We start from the raw sequence: 20,335 nt of genomic DNA, 5'->3' as shown, positions 1-20,335 counted from the left end.
CAAAGAGTTCCGTAAATCGACGTCATCGAGTCGCACACTGGTGACGTTCGCTTGGCGGAGAGGCAAGATGGCTACATCGGCTGGGCTGCGTGGCCCATCTGCTATGAGACTAACAGAGGGTTTGGTGTCGGTTCTGAAAGAACAGCGTCCCGAATATTTACCTGCTCTGGTGGCAAACTACAGGGAACATGGCGTGTTCCCGTCCCAGGTAGAGCCCGGCCCAGTGACGAATGTTAGCTTGGAGGCTAGTTACATGTGTGCCTGCAGTAGCTGAGCTGCTAGCTCTGCTGTTCACTGAGCTGACCTGATAAATTCGGGCTGAGAGGAGGTGTTGGTCTGGTTGTTAAATATGGGTTTGACTTCACTGTTTATTAAAACATTTGTTTATCTCTGCAGGGCGCGAGCGCCGTTGGGGGTCTCGTGGCTTTCAGCAATGCCAAACTGGGCTCGAGCAAGACCAGGTGAGGAAATGAATGTTTGTCATCTTATGTATTTCGGCATTAAGGTTAAATTAATGTTGTTCATTGTGGCCTTTCTCTGACAAAAGTGCCTTTTGTATCAAATGCAAAATGTGCACAATTTGCTTTTTACTAAAAACATTGAAAAGAGCATTTTGTTATGGGCTCTAAATGGTAGCACGAACGACTGAATTTTTTTAATGACTTCTTACACTTTAAACTTCCCACCATTCATACATCTGTAAAGTTGGTGCGTCATTCACTCATAGGGCTGGGTATCATTTCAATATTTTTGAGTCTAGTGCCGATATAATTTTTCGGTACCAATACGATACTTTACAAATAAGTGTGCTTCAGCAGGCAATTGTATAATTGTAGTTAGAAGTCTAACTTTTACGTATTTGGGTACTTGGCATGTCAACAACTGACCCAGGATGCTCATCATGATCTGGCCAGGTGTTTGCTTATCAAAAATGACATTATGTAAAAGAATGAAGAGAAAGTCTGGATCTACACAATGTACTGCTAAATCTTGACATTAACACACCAGAAGTGGTTTCTATTTTTTTTGTTTTCAAACTGCATGTGTTTGTGACTACTTTAATCCAGTCATGATTGAGTGATCATGCCTGCAAGTTAGACTAGTTTAATCCACTCAAGATGGAAAATAATAATAATAGATCATGTTAAAAACACTTCCGTTTTAAAATCGCTTGATATGCAAGTCATTTCTTATACATGCCCAGTTGCCCCTGCCCTTTCATGTTTATTACAACAGAGCTCGGAGGGGACAGAAAGTGATGACATAAATATGTCATCCACCATATGTCCTTGGTCCGTCAATTTATTTTTATTTTTATTTCTGAACATTGAAAGCTCAGATATTGGTCCAGTTTTCAGACCAAAAAGATATGACAAAATAATGCCAAATAGCACAAATCTATGGTGTTATACTGAATAGCTCTCTTTCTGGAGGGTAGCTCTAAACTGTGGCTAAGAACGGGAGGGTGTAAGTGTCAAGACAAAATCTGTGTGTGCATGTGTAGGTTTGAGGGGCTCTGTCTGCTCTCCATGCTGGTTAAGGACAGCTCCAGTGATCTGTTTCAGCAACACTGCCTTTCCTGGCTGCGCTCCCTGCAGCAGGTCATACAGGTATGATTCATACACACACAAACACACTCCTGTTTGTGTTGTCCATGCTGTTGGTCAGCCTCTTCTATACAACCTGAATTATGACTAAGTGGAAACCTGAAACTCTACACAGCCCAACACCCTCTTTTCTTAATCCTCTCCCCCCGTCCTCTTCTCTGTGTATGTGGATGCCACCCTGTAGTCTCAGGCTCCAGTTCAGACCATCCAGCTAGCGGTTAACATTCTGAAAGACTTGCTGCAGTACTCATCCCAGCTAGCAGAGCTGGCCAGGGAGGTCGGCCTGAACTCCATCCTGGGCATCCTTACATCACTGCTGGGACTTAAGACAGAGGTGAGGGGACAGGGCAGAACCTTTGAGTCATGAAGAGGAAGATTCATGGTGGCAGGGGCCCCACAATCATGGCTGAAGTGCCATATTACAAAATGGCATATCAAGAACACAGTTTGAAATGAGATGTTTTAATTTTGACCAAAGCGGCTGTATTAAGTTCTTTTAGGAATACAATCTGGCCTCTTTACTCACTGTGCTGAGACTAATAATCATTTAGTTGATTAACAAAAGCATAAAGTTTTAATTTGTAGAACAATGAGACACAGCTGGTGGAAACTGGTGTGGCCTAATGTGCTGCTTTCAGCCCATTCATCTTAGTGTCCTCTGCTTGGAACCCTGGTGGAGGGGGGTTTAGTTGTCTGCTACAGTGTCTTTTTTTATGCCACCACTGGAGGTGCCAAAGTAGGATATTTATAAAATTGTACACATAGTGGCTATAATTAATGACAAGTTTGATAATTGGTGAATTATTTTAATAATTTCTCAAATGTGAGAATTTGTGATGGGCATTTCTTTCTATGTCTGGCATGTAAATGACTAAACGATTTCTAGATGCATAGAAAAGTTGTACAGAGATTGAGTAACACTGTGATGAGCTGTTGCTAGCAGCTACATTTTCTTAGTTCCTCCTGTGTTCTCAGTGTGAGCTGGCAGCTATGGAGGGGATGACGGCCTGTATGACCTACTACCCCAGAGCCTGTGGATCCCTCAGGGTAAGATACACTGATGGACAGATGAGATAAAAAAGACAGGAGTGAAAGAGTTGTTGTACATGACATTAAGATCACTTCAGTTTGATGGGGAGAAAAAGAAACAAACCCGAGTTGTCTTTTTTTTTTTTTCTTTTAGGACAAACTGGGAGCCTCTTTTCTCTCCAAAATGGACAGTACAAACAAGAAAACACAAGAGGTTTGTGGTTCTCACTGTTGAGGTGTAGGGCTTTTGTAATATGTCTTGATAAATATCGAAAGCATTTTTTGCCTTTTTCCTCAGGCTTGTCCACAAAATAGTACTGCAATAGTAGCCAAAAGAAGAACAATGTACTTATACCCAAAGGGAGTATGTAGGAGTATGTTAAAAAATCAAGATACATGTGATGCGGATGATTCTGAATCAATTCACAAAAATTGATTTTCTAAATGTTAATATTTTGGAAACCTGAGAAACTATATTACACGTTTCCCCCCAGAGGAGGAAGGAACAGTATGCTGCTTCAGGCACACTTTTTTCTTTTCCTGTTGGCTCTGTGCAGTGCTGGGAGATATGCTGGCAATGTAACCTTCCAGGTGATGTGCCACATCACTTCCATTTGTTTTATTAATAAAAGATATTGGAAGTAAAGTTATCATGGATCATTACTAAAACTTTGCTTTAAAGGTACCAACAAGTCATACAGTGAGAAAAAAGAAATCCTGAATAGAAAAATGGATATATCCAGTATGATCCTTTTATCATGGCATCACAGCCCACTGAATCCTAATCCTATCATGGGGTGCGTAGAGGTTCCCACCCCTACTACAAAGTAATTACTAAGTTAGGTTAATTACAAATTATTTCTGAACTATTTTGGAATATCATATAGGTTTAAGTGTTTTTAAACCTTTTTAGTTTGTTTTACACTGGAGCAGATTTCTATACAGAAAGGTGCGGTGCAGAGTCAGATAGGTGATCATGTTGTTTTTCTGCCGACTTTTCACTGTTTTCGTCTCACTCTGTGTCCTTCTGTTAGATGGCCTGTCAGTGTTATGGTCGCTTGCCCTGCCTGGGTGGCCTTTTGGACAGAGGGGTGGGTACTGGCAGAGCTGAGGGCTGGACCAATCAGATTCACTGCCTATTGGCCTCAGCCAATGGCCTGCTGGCTCAGATCTACCAAGGTTCAGAAACAGGTATACTTTTCCATACGTGATGGTTGAATTTCTCTGTAGGACTCTATTTTTTATTTTTAAATCTCACGTAGCAGGACCTACATGACCTAACCATGACTTACAATGACGTTGATATGTAAAATGGTTGAATGTCCCTTTACTTTTGATTTGTGAAACGTGTCAAAGAACCCATGATCAAATCCTTGCCCTAGATGTGAGTAACTGTCAGTAAGCCAGGTAGAACACAGTACCGCAGAAGCTGTCCAGTTATTTGATAACTCCTGACAATCAAATGATGTAATAGGTGAACAGGCTGTGGCTGGGTGGGTACTGTCTTTTTAGGATCCTTTGGGCTCTGCAGGCACCTCACCTCACTGATCAGAATCAGTTTTATTGCCAGGTGTGTGTACACATATGAGGAATTTGACTCAGGATTGTACATTGCTCACAATGTGCTTACTTATACAGTAATAAAATAATAATAATAAAATAAAATCAGACACAAACTACAGAGTAGACAACACTAATATACACACTATGAACAAAACAATATAGACATATTGACAAATAGTGCAGTGATCAGAGTGCAAAGGATGCAAGAGTAAACTATTCTCATTATGTATGAGAATGTATGTTGAAGGTGGATATGATATACAGGTACACATACATGCATACATGTACACATGCACACAGTGTGATGGAGCATAGTGCAAAGGATGCTGGAAAAAATAAATAAGACCTATGACCTTATGACCTGAGGTAGGTGTATTGGTATACAGTATATACAATATGACCAGTAATAATATAGTATGAACAGCACTGAAATAGAGAATGGTGAATAAATAAATAATAAGTGGAAACCAGTAAACAGGTGCTGATTAGAGGCAGAGTTACTGGGTTATTGCACAGGAATTGTTCCTGACACTGTGAGTCAGTTTTGGCGTACAGTGCTCTGTCAGAACTGAAGAAGTCCTTTGGATAAGGGACGAAACGTCTTCCAGTAGCTTCAGCCAAGTCCAGTTGCCCTTCATTTTAACCTTCGTTGGATAACTATGACCTGGATGACTGAGAATCTTCATAGACAGTGCTCTGTAGCGCCTACCAGAGAGGAGGAGTTGTTACAGGTTGTGTCCGGGGTGAGATGGATCTGCAGTGATGTTTCCTGCCCATTTCCCGACTCTGGAAATGTATAAGTCCTGAATGGAGGGCAGGTTGGCACCGATTTTTTTTTTTCTGCAGTCCTGACTGTTCGTTGCAGTCTGCTCCTGTCCTTTTTGGTGGCAAATCTAAACCAGACAGTGATGGAGGTGCAGAGGACAGACTGGATGATGGCTGTGTAGAAGTGGATCAGCAGCTCCTTAGGCAGGTTGAGCTTCCTGAGGTGACGCAGGAAGTCCATCCTCTGTTGGGCTTTCTTGATGATGGTGTCAATGTTGGGCTCCCACTTTAGGACCTGGGATATAGTGGATCCCAGAACCCAGAAGGATTCCACAGCAGACACAGGACTGTTGAGTATGGTGATGGGGGGCAGAGTAGGGGGGCTCCTCCTGAAGTCCACGGTCATCTCCACAGTTTTGAGCATGTTAAGCTCCAGGTTGTTCTGACCGCACCAGAGAGCCAGCTGATCAACCTTCCATCTGTAGGCCGACTCATCACCATCCCGGGTGAGACCGATAACCGTTGCGTCGTCAGTAAACTTCAGGAGTTTGACAGATGGGTCCCCTGAGGTGCAGTCGTTGGTGTAGAGGGAGAAGAGCAGTGGGGAGAGCACACATCCATGGGGGGCGCCAGTGCTAGTAGTCCGGGTGCTGGATGTGATGTTTCCCAGTCTCACCTGCTGACTCCTGTCAGTCAGGAAGTCTGTGATCCACTGACAGGTGGAGGCTGGCACAGTGAGCTGGGTGAGTTTGCTGCTGAGGATGTCCGGGATGATGGTGTTGAACGCCGAGCTGAAGTCCACGAGAGTCGAGGTGTTGCAGGATGTGATGCAGTCCCAAGTTGACAGCATCATCCACTGACCTGTTAGCCCTGTAGGCAAACTGCAGGGGGTCCAGCAAGGGGCCTGTAATGTCCTTCAGGTGGGCCAACACCAGTCTTTCAAAGGACTTCATGACTACAGATGTCAGGGCGACAGGCCTGTAGTCATTCAGTCCAGAGATGGAGGGTTTTTTGGGGACCGGGATGATTGTGGAGCGTTTGAAGCAGGAGGGAACTTCACACAGCTCCAGTGATTTGTTGAAGATCTGTGAGAAGATGGGGGCCAGCTGGTCAGCGCACATTTTCAGGCAGGATGGAGACACACCGCAGGGGCCAGGAGCCTTCCTGATCTTCTGCCTCTGGAAGAGGTGGCTCACGTCCTCTTCACAGATCTTGAGTGCAGGTGAGAGGTCAGAGGGGGAAGGTGACTGTTTGAAGATGGCGTTGGAGTGGGGGAGAGGTGTGACTCAAGGCTTTTCAAACCCACAGTAGAAACTTTTCTGCTCGTCTGCCAGTCGTTGAGTACCGGCCGTGTTGGGGGATGGGCACCAACGATCTAGGGCTCCAGACTAACTTTTTGCATTGGGTGCCCTGGTGTGACTTTTGTGATTTTTCATTTAGGTGCAGCACCACAAAATGTAGGTGCACCCAAATTTTTCACAGTACCAGTATATTCTAACAATATATTCCATAACGGTATTTTCTGTCATTTCCCATACACATTGAAAATTATGTAAGTGATTGTAAACAATTGATCAACACCTTGTTTTGCTGACGTTTAGCAGTTGGGTTGTTCTCTGTGCACCACTCTGCAAGATTATCATTTTCCTCCCGATATGAAGTCTCATCGTTGTTTGAAATCCGTCCGATGATGGTGGCGTCAACCGCAAACTTCCGAACAGAGTTCTTTCCATGTCGGGGGATGCAGTTGTGGGTGTACAATGTGAACAGGAGGGGGCTGAGCACACAGCCCTGGGGGGGCTCCTTCATACAGAGCGGTCACAGTGGTTACAAAGGCAATGTTTGCACCGAAGATAGATGTGCTGTTTTACACACCTGACATAAATATCTGAAATTGGTAGATGTTCCTTGTTGTAACACCTCAACATGTTTGTTTGCAATGCGTTTCAGTATGATCATTTTACATGGATATTTTAGGGCTGAATGATATTTAAAAAAAAAACGTACTGCAATTATTTTGACAGCTATTGCGATATAAGCCAAGATTTGAATGGGGATGGTAATTCTGGCATTTCATTTTTACTGGGAAAAAGAAATAGAAATGTGATTTTTGGGGTCTGTAACATGCATGTTCCCGTACGCCTGAACAATGTAGTAGGTAGGCTGGGCGTCTGTAGTACCACAATGCTTCACTTGTAATGGGATGTTGTGACACATTTTACCTGTATCAAAAATGAGAGCTGCTGCAATTTGGATAATTGACTTGCCTTGGTCTGTTGTACTAGGGCTAAATGATTTTTAAAAAATATCAAATTGCAATTACTTTGACCAATTATTACTGAATTATGGTATGATTTGATACATCATTACTTTCATTTTCACTGTAAAACACATACAAATTTATTGTGGTGTGAATTTTGGGGCTCTGTACCAAACAAAAGTTTTCTTAAGCCTCTAGAATAGGCCAGGACATATCTGAAGCACCACAATATTTAAGATTTAATTTATTAAGTGGTATTTTGACACACTTTTCACCTTTTAACAAATACTTCACCTCCTGCAATTTGAAAACTGCAGGAGGCCATATTGTGATTTCAATAACATTTTGATGAATTGTTCAGCCCTAGTGTATTGTACTCTGATTATGACGTTTGTTAAAAAGCTCTTGCTGTTTGCTGTAACAGATGGAACGGTGCAGTATGAAGGTCCAGGGGTGGAGCTGGCCTTTCCTCATCTCGATCAGTCAGATCCCCTGCTGCTACTGCAGCTCCAGCACAGATACACAGCTGTCTGCCTGGCACTCAAACACACACTCAGGTACAACGCATGCACACAACTTTAAAGGGTTATCCAAATCACAAAATACTGTTCTCATATACATATCGTTTCTCGCCATGAGGTTAGTTTTGGTTTTGAAATGCTGAGATATCTAAAATGTCTGCCCCTCCTCTTTACAGTGCAATGTACATTTAAAATAATTCCGTAGTAACATTCCTGCACCAACAACATCCAGATTACTCAGGCCACGCTGTCAGTGTTTTTTTGGACCCACTCTCTACCAAAGACATAGTCCCCAAGAAACTGTCGACATTTTTCAGTGAAACTATGGCCATCTTCATCGACTGTCTGTCTGACTAAATCATTTACTGGCCAAAACAGAGTGATGATGAAGAACATAATGCTACTTGTTGCAAAGGTAGCAGACTGTTGGCGTTCCGAGGAGTCTACCTGGAGTTTGTCAGGTGGAATTTGCTCTTCCAATCTGCTATTGGTGAAAACCAGATTGTGGTCTGCATGTGGAGTACCCTACCTGTAGTACGTCATAGTGGTGGCAGCATCGTGCAGTGCTGTCAATAAAATAACTGCATTTTAGCCTATCCAGAATAAATACCTGGCTGGATACTTTCAAACTCTTGCTGTGTCTTACTAGATTCTCCAGTGTTGCCCCGAGCTTTAACGGCTTTCTCCTTCATAGCAGTATATAATCTTAACAATGCAGTTGCAGTTGTACTTATTCATACTTATCTCTGTCCATCAGAGTGGATCCAGCCTCAGCTGTTCGTCTGCCTGTCAGACCAATACTCAACCTGGTGTGCCGAGCCCTCGCTGTCAGCTCCAAGAGCATAGTGAGCGCGCACACACACACACACACACACACACACACACACACACACACACACACACACACACACACACACACACACACACACACACACACACACACACACACACGTAACTCTCAGATGATAATGAAATGAAACCACAGACGGGAGTGGATGATTGTCGTAAATTTAGTCAGCTGAGTATGTTTTTGTGTTTTTCAGAATTTAACAGGAGATGGAAGTGTGAGGTTGCTGGTCTTGCCCGTCGTTCACGCCAACACACTGGAGGTCTTATCAGCTCTTATCACAGCGTGAGTACTGACGTACACACACAAACACTGACTTATAGACATGTGTATCATATGCAATAGTTGAATCAAGATATCAACATAACAGTTTAAACAATTGTGTTGATGGTTGTGTGATGCTGACACTGTCTGTACTGTGTGTGTGTATTACAGTGTACGTAGCAGCATGGTTCAGTACGCTGCTGTGCTACAGAGGCTGTTTTCACAAACCTTGTCTGCCTGGACACCTCAGCCTGAAGCCAGTCTGGGACAGCAGAGAGCCTACAGGTAACTGGGGGACTAGTACAAACTGATCACAAATGCGGATTAATGAAAACAAGTACGTTTCTCCTGTTAGCAGTGTAATAATAACAAGATAAAGTTCCTCACTAGTGTTTTTATTTAGTTTTTCCCTTGGTGAAACACAAGATACAAATTGGTTCGTAGGGCGTCTGAGGTCTAGAATTCAATTCAATCCAATTTTATTTATATAGCTCCAAATCACAACAACAGTTATCTCTGAAGGCTGAAGAAGAACTTCTTTCAGTCTATTACAATTCAAACAACTTAGTGCAAAATGGCCTAGCTTGTATTACAGCAGATATGGCAAGGAGGGGGTTTATATAGCAGCAGCGCTGTGGATGATGTGTTAATGTCAGATGTTGACGTTTGTCTTGTGTGTCTCTTCACCCCACAGCTCAGTCCGGGTATCCGTGTACAGAACCTTAGAGCTGTGGGTCCAGGTAGCCGGAGCCTCTGCTAGCATCCTTCAAGGAAGCCCTGGCCACTCAGAACTCCTGTTTAGCCACCTGCTCAGTGACATCACACCAGGGGCGGAGTCTGTCAAAGTCAGTTCAAGTTGTATGAATGTTGAATGTATTTAAGTATTTTACTGTATAAATTGCCTGTTTTATAGATTTGCTCTTTGGACATTAGGAGAACCTGCAGTAGTTTGCTGTAGCAGGTGTCTACTGTTTATCATATGGCAATGCAGCAGCATCACTCTCTGTGCCTCTGTGTTGTCCTGTAATCCAGCTCCGGGCGGGTCTGTCGGCAGATGTGGTTCCTGGAGGGAAGCCTGGCCCACGCAGGACAAAACCATTGGTCATAGCTGATGCAGTCGGGCCGTTACTCCAGAGGAAAGGAGACCTTTTGGCTAATCAGGATACTTGCCTTTCAGCCCTCAGGGGTGAGATGCTGCCTCTGTTTGATTTCATCCAGCATTAAGGTCCTATAAGTTGTATTGGTACTATATTGGTGATATTCTATAAATCACATAAACTAAACAAACAAAGTTTGGTGGATTATTTATTTGGTGTAACAATCCTTCTTGGCAATAACTCTTACACCATCTGAAAGCCTGATTTTTCTCCCTTTTTAAATGGTGCCACATTTATAAGGAACATGCATTTGAAGGATGAGCAGCAGAGCTGAGAATGTGGGTTCCTCCTACTTATGCATGTTCCTTACAAATGTGGCACCATGTAAAAAAGGGAGATAATCAGGCTTTCCAATGGAATGTGGTTTATTGCCAAGAAGCATTGTTACCGCAAAGAAATAATCTACCAAACACACACTTCCTTACTTTTTGTGCTAAGATTAGGTTGTTTTTCTTCACAGCACTGAGACAAATCATGCTGACCAGTGGTACGCTGCTGAAGGATGATATACACAAGGTAAATATCAGTGTACGTTGGTAATGCAGCTGAAAACAGGCAAGAACACAAATTAGATTTCTTAACATGCAGATGTTCACTGTAACTGCTAAACTAAGTACTACAGTTCAACAGTACAGCAGCTAATGTCACTGAACACACAGCTAACCAGTTAAGCAACTGCTATGGTGACGGACTAAAATAAAACCTGAATACTCACAAACTGCTCAGGACTGGGATCATGTTTGTTATTTTCAGTGATTTCCTGTCAACGTGATGATGACATTGGTGGTTCTCACTTCTGTCTTCATCACGTACCTGTATTATAGTATGAACACCTCATTCTCTTTTTGAATAGCAGTCTGTGGTTTTCTGTTTTGATTCTCTCTCAGCGTCTCCATGACGTGGTGCTGCCGCTATGTGTGCGTCTACAGCAGCAACAGTCCAGCAGCAGCGCTTCATGTGAATCTACAGGGGGCGTCAGTGGGCAGTACAGCAGTGCCCTCACCCGACAAGAGCTCTACAGGTACTCCCTTCATTCAAGTCAAAGTAGGGCTGCTCGATTATGGCAAAAATCATAAGCATGGTTATTTTGCTAATAATTGAGATCACAATTATTTAACACGATTATTGATTTAGCCTTAGGAAACATCATGCATTTATTGAACGTTTAAAATGAATGCTTTGTTTTTATAAATGATTATGCATTATGCCAAAATCCCATGAAATAATAATAATCGAATATTATGAGCTTTAAATAGCATCTTGGAGTGCAAGAGAATAGGGCTGGACAATAAAACAATGCGAATGATCGCATCATTGTCCTCTAACAATATAACAAATGTTTAATAAATTTTGATTTCATTCATTTGAATCAGGAACAAATTAACATTTAATGTTTCCATTATATATATTTTTGTTAAGGAAAAAGACTGAAAAAGATTTACTGATCATATTTGTTCAAAAAAGATTTTATCATAATAGTTTTTGAATGTTCGACCTCAGATTTGTGAAGTGATCAACTGTCAAGTGTTTGTCACATTCTGACCATAACGAAAAGTTACAAAACACAATTAAACATCTGGTTTCTGCAACTCTCACTCAGGAGCAGAAATAAGCCTTTAAACCTGGAAGATATAATGATTTGACATTTATCCTGAGAATTCCCCATATCAAATGATTTAATTGTGATAACTTTTTTGGCCATCTCCAGCCCTGCAATGTTGCAATGTTTCCCCTGGTTCACTGACTGTTGGAGGCAGATGGGCCACTTAGGGGTGTGGGGTGTGTGTGTGTGTGTGTGTGTGGGAGTAAAGAAGCACAGGTGAACTACTCGAGTAGACAACAACTCGTCATGTTACATAACACTGAAATTTAACCTGGTGTTCTGTCGAAATGCAGTTACTTAAACTAACGGTGGGTAAGAGAAGTATAAGTCCAGGATTATGTTAGAAGAGGCCGTGGATATTTTAAGTACGAACCATGTAAAGCAAGTCCACTAGCTGCTAGGCTAATTTATACAGTTTTTAATGCCGTAGGCATAAGCAAATAATGGTGGCAAGTTACAGCAGTTATCACATCTTGGAGCTGAACTAAAGATTACAGCCTAGCTGAGATTAAGGGGCGGGAGGCTCCGCTGTAAAGGAAAGTGTTTTTTTGAATAAGGTGACAAAACAGCATTATAGTGGCGTACTGTGGAGATGCCTGGCCTACACATTGCGTTCTCCAGATGTGAAGTGTTTATTTGGTGCAGCCCCCGACAAATTTTACATCATCATGATTTATTAGCTTTTCGAGAATCATATCCCAATCGTAATGTAATATATTCAAGTCCCTACTTGTAGAAATTTTAACACGTGATCATTTTGGTGGTCAACAGAATTCCAGTTTTTGGTTTTAAAAACCCCTGTGACCAAATGTTAAGATTAAGATATACTTTATTAATTCAGTATTAATTAATTCAGAAATTCAGTGTTTTCACTCTGTTATTATTGTTAGTATTTACACACAGGTCTGAAACACATGCACAAACAGGACCCCCCTCACTCTGACATCACGGAGAGACTCTGGTCTGAGCTGGATCCGAACCAGTGACCCTCCCAGCCTAATCTTAACGGACTGAGCTACTGCCGCCCCTTCTAACAAACTCACAAATTCAACATTTTCTTTCACATGATTTAATTTTACTGCACACCTGTCTACCAAATGTGCTTTAGATAATGCTTAGTTTGACTTTTATGTTGTGGTGAAGATGAAGCCTGTTGGTGGCTGTGTATTGCAGTGCAGATGGGTTCATATCAGTGTTTTGTTTTTGTGTGGATTTTCAGGTTATTGCTGGCTCTGGTCCTGGTCCCATCACCCTGTTGGCCTCCACCACTGACCTGTGCTGTGTCCATCCTCAGTAACGGACGCACTGACCGCAACCTCAAGGTGACTACTCTGAGGGAGAGACTTCAGGAGGGAGACGCCACTGAGTAGCAAGTGTTTTGGTTGGTTTGAGGAACAGATTGATAAGTTTGAATTGTTAGAAGGCACCAACACTGTGCACAGGAGTTTATAATACTATAACATAAGATATAAAAGGATTTACTACTCTGGAAAGTTCCATGTCAGCAATCACTTATCTTGAGAATGTGTGCGTTTTTGCCTTTATCCAACAGTCCACAGCGCAGAGAGAAACGGGAAACTGAAGTTGTGGTTGTGTGGTATTACTTAACCGTTAGGAATTACCACATTGTAGTAAAGGTTAAGCCAGGTTCAAGTTTTTCCCAGACAGTACTGATATTTTTTTTTTGTCTTCTTTTTTTGGGGGGCCTCTGCATGAGTGATTAGGCTGGCTTTTTTCACAGTGCTGTTGTGCTGAACATGGCCTAAATTTGTATGAGGCATATTAAACTGCAGGTAACCATAGCAACATGCTCAGTTACCAGCTAACTCTCTGTGTGTTGAACAGATTACAGTTTTAAGGGGACCTGTAATGCTCATTTGCAGCTCTATACATTTACTCTGGACTCCACAGTTAACGGAAATCTCACTGTCTACAGAAATATACAGTATGATGACTTGAACAGAGTTTCCTTTTTGTGACCATGGCCCATGTTATTGTAACACACGTAGGGGTGAGGGACGTGGCTAAAACCACCACAGTACCACATCATGTACCATGTTTACATGTGTAGCAGCTATTTTGCGGTCAGGCATTGCACAGTTTTTAATAATTGTGCTTGCCCCCTTCCCCCCCCCAGGTCTCTACATTCTGTATGGAGGCTCTGACCATCTGTAACTCCCTCCTCCACCCCCGCACTCCCTCCATCACCCTTCCGTTACCACCCCTCACCCTAAAACCTACCCCCACTGCTCCAGTCCTCCCCTCCTCACAAGGACCTACCCCTGGACTCACTTTACCAACCCTCCTAGGAGGCCCCGCCCCTGGTCCCCCCTTTCCCTCCCGCCACTCCCTTGGCCTAGGCCCCGCTTCACTGCTGGGTTCTCTGGAGAACCACCTCTCCCTGGTTCCTGGACTGCCGGGCCAGGTCCCCACCCCAGGAGACATGATGCTGTCCCACCAGCAGGACCCTGCTGGGCTGGGCCCTCCAGATGGGCAGAGGCCTGTGTTTGTCCGATATGACAGAGAGGAAATGGAGGATGTAGAGATCTCTCTTGCCAGTGACTCAGACGACAGTGTGGTCATCGTTCCTCCGGGGATGCTCAACATGGACAACCAGCAAGATGAGACGGCAGCACCAGCCAACTGTCAGAACGTGAACTCTGCTGCACCAGGGAGCACTACAGTCACACTACCAGGAGGAGAGTCTGTCACCGTGGTACCCACCACAGCAACAACAACCACAATGGACGGGGTCTCGCTCCCCAACGACCTTGCTACCTCCTCTCCCCTACTCACCACCTCCACCACCCCTGTCAACTCCTTTCCTCCTTCCGGCACCTCGGTGGTCTCCCTGGTACCACCTTTGAACTCCAGCACACTCACAGCTCCGCCTGCCATTCTGGGAGACTCGTTGCCTGGCAGACCCCAGCTCCAGCAGATGCTGATGCAGCCCTCCACACCGGGCCAGCCTGGCCCCATGGGTCTACCACTCCAGATGCACCAGCTGCAGAATCAGCTGAGCCAGCAGGGACGGCACCTCCACCAGCACCAAACACCGCCCGCCAACAACGAAGACTCCGGTGTCATTAACATCAACAGCACTGACGACGAGGAGGAAGAAGATGAGGACATGGAGGATGATGAGGAGCTGGAGGAAGAGGAGGAGGAAGGGATGGATGAGGAGGATGAGGAGGAGGAAGTGAGTGATGAAGAGTTTTATGACGGGGAGGACTATGAGGATTATGATGAAGAGGAGGGGGAAGAGTTAGAGGAAGAGGAGGAGGAGGAGGAGGGTGGGGACATACCTCCCCTGGAGGGAGCAGAGGACAGGGCTGGAGAGGTGGGAATAGAGGAGGGGGAGGTGCTCCGAGCAGGTGTGGAGAAAGGAGGGATGGCTGCATTCAGTGTAGAGGGGGAAGCAGAAGGAGGGATAGAAGAAATCCAGACCAACAGAGCGCTGTTCGGAGAGGACAGGATGAAGGTACAAGAGGTGGAAAGCATCGGAGTCCTGGAGGAGGCGCGGGAGGGGGAGGAGGATGAAAGTGAAAGGATGGACGACCCCACCATGCCACAGATCCTGTGTGTCACCGGAGGAGCACTGGAGGAGAGGGAGGAGGCCGAGGAGGAGGGAGGGGGAGAAGGTGGGCTGCAGGAGGATGCGAGCTTGTGGGAACAAGGAGCCAATGAGATTGAGCCAACAGCCGCCTCAGAAGAATGCACAACCAATCCGAATCAACAGGTAGTTACCACAGCTTTAAAATGTCGTGTTTGATGAACTCTGACTTATGTAAAGCTCTTTTGTGCCAGAATTGGTATTTTTTTTGCGACTTGGCACCCCAACAGTTTCAGGGTACAAATCACTACTGTCATGTAGGACTGGGCAATAAAACAACAATGAGAATTGTTTCTATCATTTTCCTCAACAATATAACAAATGTTCAATAAATGTTTGAATTAATTTGAATCATGAACGAATTAGCACTTGTTTTTATTAACATTTATGTTGTTGAGGAAAAGGGAGTGGAAAAAAGATTTTACTTAATACTTTTGAATGCATTGTGTCCACATTGGACACTATTTCTTCGTGTCATGAAACGATTTAGCTTTTTTCCTTTAAGGGTGATGCTTCTATCACAACAGTGTCAACGCTTTCTGCATGATGCACCTCTCTGCAAATGTATTTACTATATATAGAGTGTCAGTATGCTGATTACAAATAGTGGCCATGTGCCTGTCAATTTAGAATGATTTTGATTTACTAACATTTGCACGGTGCGCGTGTGTCATGAATAGGACAGTCATTTTGCACGTGCACTTACTTTGTGCACAGAGTAAGAACATTTCTATGCACATATTAGTGAATGATGTTTCTGTTTTGTGGAAAAGCTGCAAATGTATAAACACTCTTGTGATGACAGGGAATAAACAGATTAACTTCATAGTGATGTTCTCTTCTGGCTCGGGGGTCAGGAGTATTTCTCTACCTAACAGGGTGCTTCTGTGTATTTCTACACCTTGTTATTGTTTCATCCATTGTAAATAAATGAAGCTGGTGTTGTTACAACTTAGCTATCCACCTAAAGCTGACTCTGTTCAACTCAGCAGGAATCAGGAACTGAACCTGCACAGGAAGCCACTGTGAGCGATAACCAGCCATCCGGTCATCAGGAGGACCCGCTAACAGACTCAGCAGCAGCAGATTGTGAAACCTCAACAGTCCCTGATACAAAAGAGCAAGAGGAGACAGACGCTGATAAAAGTGAAAACATAAAACCAGAGCAGCAGGAGACAGAAGGACAAGAAGGGGGAGAGAGTGATGGAGAGGAAGGTAAAGGTGTGAAGAGGAAGAGAGAGGAGACGCACAGGGAGGAGGAGGTGGGGCAAAGCACTGAGAAGAAAAAGGTAAGTATTCATGGCTGACTTGTTTCCTGGTTGAATGTGTATAGAATTGATCATAAGATATGAGAGATTTTTATGTTCCCTAAGGGAAATTTGTTTTGTCCGTTCTGCAGCTTTGCAAAGACAACACAAAATACAGTAAATGGACATTTCTCAACACATACTCAAGCAACACAACACAACACATGCTCTCATATTTGTACTGTTATTTTATGTTTGTACTGTTAGATTTGCTGTCCTGCTTCCTTTCTTGGCCAGGGCTCCCTTGAAAAAGAGATTTTTATATCAGTGGAGTTTTTTCCCCTGGTTAAATAAAGGTTAAATACATAAATAAATAAAAATATATACATTAAACAGGTACCCATATAAGTAAGCACATTAACTCCTTCTCACAATGGCTGTTTTTGATTGCACAACCCCTGTCTGCTGCCTTCCCCGCACTAAGTGTAGCATAGCCCATTAAGCCTAGATTGCACCAATGAGATATTGCACACCCCAAATAGCCTATGTAATTGCACAAATGACGTATTTCACATTACCTATGTATTACACAGTGACATACTGAACAATCCAATAGCCTACTTATTGCACACATGAAATGGTGCAAAACCCAACTGTTAAACAAATGACACATTGCACACACAACTAGCCTACATGTAGCAAAATTTCATATTGCATAACATCTGCATCACATGGACATAGGCACAAGTGAGTGTTGATATTGGTTTATGCATTTAGGAAGCCTGAATCTTCTACCAGAAGGGAAAAGCTGAATTTCTGGATGAAGTATGGGGGTCGGATCAGAAATTATTTATTGTGCCTGTCTGATAACTGACTGCTCATAAATTGTCTGGAGGGGCGGATGTTTTTTGACCCTTATAATCTTCATAACGGTCTGTACCTGACAGGTGATCTGTGGTTTGGACTGTACTGTCAGGTTACCATAACAGGCTGTAATACCGTATCTTAGAATACTCTCTAATATTGCATGATGGAACAACAATATAAATTTTTGTTCATCTCCATAGACTATGTCTATGTAAAAATAAAAATAAAAATGCATCCCCTGTTGAAGTCTGGAGCAGAAAGTATCAACGTGGGCCTTGTGAGTGAGTACACTGTCAGTATGTACACCAAGATATTTAAGAGCTAATCTGAGTGGTGAGTTGCTGATCACTACAGGCCTGGTGTGGCTTATGGCCTTTGGGTCAAACACCATCACCTCAGTCTTGCTCACATTTAGCACAAGATGGTTGTCGTCACACCACTGGAGAAATTCCTCAATTTCTGTATGATAGCTGCTGAACTTCTATCTTTGTGCATAAGGCTGAAGATTGCTGTATTGTCTGAGAATTTAATAATGTAATTGTCAGTGTGGAGTCTAGTGCAGTATACAGTGTAAAGAGGACTGGAGAGCTGACACAGCCCTGGGGGCACCAGAGCTGATTGGCCTGGGCCGATGGGCCTGAGCTGTTGAGACTAAAAGAGTTAAAATTCAAGTGTTTCAGTTTATGGGCATGTGAGGCTGCAGAGTGTTAAAAGTTGAACTAAAATCAACAAACAAAATGCGTGCATAGGCCTTGAGGTCCTCAAGGTGTTTACTGCCCTGATGTGATGTGTTGCTTAAGAAATGACAACATTATCCTCTCAAGACATTTCATGTCAGTGGTGTCAGTGCCACAGGCCTAAAATCATTGTTCACCCTTGGGCAAGATATTTTTGGTTCAGTTGTATCACTGATTTCTTCCACATGGCGGGGATGGTGTGTGAGTCTACTGATTTTTGAAAGATGGGGCACCTTGAAGGGTCAGCTCCTCTGCACATGTCTTTAGAAGGAATATATTCCAGATATTCCATCTGGCCCAGTGGCCTTCTTAGTACAAAAGTGATCTGACCTCCTAACGTTCAATCACCAGCCTTGCAGCCTGCTCTGTGATGGAAATTATCTCAAACATTCCATTCAGATTCATTCAGAGATTCAAAGCTCAGATAAGTCATTCAGGTAATTTGCTTTTTGCAGATCATCAGAAGAACAGATTCATTTTTGAGCTGGTGTCATATTAGTAATTACCTTCATAGTGTCCCATAGTTCATTTCTGTAAAACTCTGTTCAGTTAAGTCTTTGTCTTCTCCTGGCTTCCCTGAGCAAGTGAATAAGTTCTGTTTGCACAGTTTTCAGTTGTGCTCTGTCCTTGTTCTTAAATCTTGCGGTGCAGTCTTTACCTTCCCTAGTTAAGTATGGTTTGTTGTTAGGATATATCGTTTTTTTCTTTCTGAGGTATAACATTGTCCACATAGAATTTTATGTAATCCGTAACAGTTTCGGCTGCTTTATCTACATCCAGTTCATGAAAGATGACATATACACTGCAGAGCATGTTGTAACCAAACACTCTGGGCAGATACAGCGGTCTTAGGTTCAAGCACATTACTTCTACATTGGGGTTGCATATAATCATATGTTGCCTGCAACATTTATCTGTTCAAAAGTTTCGATACCTCTCTAAATCCATTAATTGTAGATTTTAAAATTTTCTAACTTTGCCAATACCACCTGAATAGATTTCCCCTTAATCATGTTTCATGTTGTCTCTCTCTGTCTGTCCCTCAGCTGGATGAAGAAGCCATGGCCTCCATGTTGGCTGATTTTGTCGCCTGTCCACCTGATGATGAAGACGGTGCCTCTAGTTCAAACCGCTCATAAACATTTGCTAACCTGAACTGATGTGATTAAAGTAACCATGGATACAGCAGATACTGCTAGGATAATGTATCATTAGTGACATTTTCAAGTTTCCTCTACATCAACAGCAACCCCTTATCATTCTGTACATCTTCCAGTCATTCTTCAGTGTGCAGATCATGGAGGAAAACAACTGGAGGCTACATTCTACTGGTAGAATGTAGCCTCCAGTTTTCTTTAACATTATTGCCATCTTCAGGCTACACAATGTGGGGGTGTGGGAATAATTGGGGGGAAGTCAGACTTATTACTTTGTCACATCACCCAGCTTGTAATTGGCAAGAAGTAGTTTTACATGAGCTAAAAGACGGTGTACATTTTCTACAAGTACAGCTGCCCAGGAAGGATGTGATGCTCTATGAAATGTGTTACCCAGAACGTTAGCCTTTGTTCTTGTATACAGTACATCGTATCCTACAGTTAGTTTCTTGGATTTATATGCATCTTTTATGGTCCTTATGTTGTGTCTTCACTGTTATATGGTTTGTTATAAAAAAGTAAAAAAATCCAACATGACTTACCTACATTAGTTTTGTTTTCTGAAATGTAATCCTTAAAACCTTCTGGTTTCTCATCCATTTTTAAAAAGGTTGGTTTATTACATGAGGTCACACAGTGGGGTCTGTATATTATCCATTATCCAAATAAATTTTCTTGTACATTTTTATAATAGATTTTCCTTGGGTTTTGAGCAGCACAAACTAAATTCCATTCACCTCAATAGTAATGTGGAGGCAGAAATTTCAGACACACACAAAACAAACTGTCTGGATAGATACTGCAAGAGAAAATGTGTCTGGGCAAACTGACCCTTTATGTTGAGAGAAGTGTGTCCTAATTCCATACTAGACTTAAAAGTCTAAAAGTAGTGATCTCATAACCAATGGAAGTTTATTCCACAGTCTTGGGGCCACTACTGAAGTATGGCATGTGATGTTTAGGTGATGGACATGAGTGATGCGTTGAAACTTACTATTCTATCTGATCATAAACCTGTGTCATCCAGCTCAACAGGGAAACCTAATGGTAAAACCACATCAAGTGTATGGCCATGTTCATGTGTAGGGGCAGTAACAG

The 20,335-nt window shown here is 42.9% G+C and overlaps 1 protein-coding gene across 2 annotated transcripts; it reads left to right on the top strand.

Annotated features, from left to right (window-relative positions):
- The first annotated feature begins 6 nt into the window (after positions 1-6).
- On the top strand, positions 7-19,782 carry pelp1 (proline, glutamate and leucine rich protein 1). Of its 2 annotated transcripts, none has more exons than XM_038730159.1 (19): positions 7-208; positions 397-461; positions 1,505-1,610; positions 1,792-1,941; positions 2,583-2,654; positions 2,791-2,850; positions 3,671-3,827; positions 7,649-7,781; positions 8,503-8,590; positions 8,789-8,877; positions 9,028-9,141; positions 9,551-9,701; positions 9,889-10,042; positions 10,474-10,529; positions 10,901-11,034; positions 12,836-12,938; positions 13,754-15,355; positions 16,222-16,518; positions 19,127-19,782. In XM_038730159.1, the coding sequence occupies exons 1-19, from the start codon at positions 68-70 to the stop codon at positions 19,217-19,219; spliced, it is 3,765 nt and encodes a 1,254-aa protein (XP_038586087.1). In that variant the 5' UTR covers positions 7-67; the 3' UTR covers positions 19,220-19,782. The 2 variants fall into 2 exon arrangements, with proteins under 2 accessions (XP_038586087.1, XP_038586086.1); XM_038730158.1 differs by having other exon boundaries at positions 9-208; positions 16,219-16,518.
- The last annotated feature ends 553 nt before the right edge of the window (positions 19,783-20,335 follow it).

Source organism: Micropterus salmoides, unplaced genomic scaffold, assembly GCF_014851395.1.
Source record: "Micropterus salmoides isolate LMB-PRFRI ecotype aquatic unplaced genomic scaffold, ASM1485139v1 Ms_hic_scaffold_2, whole genome shotgun sequence".
NCBI classification, from domain to species: domain Eukaryota; kingdom Metazoa; phylum Chordata; class Actinopteri; order Centrarchiformes; family Centrarchidae; genus Micropterus; species Micropterus salmoides.
This window is presented reverse-complemented; position numbering and strand designations above follow the sequence as displayed.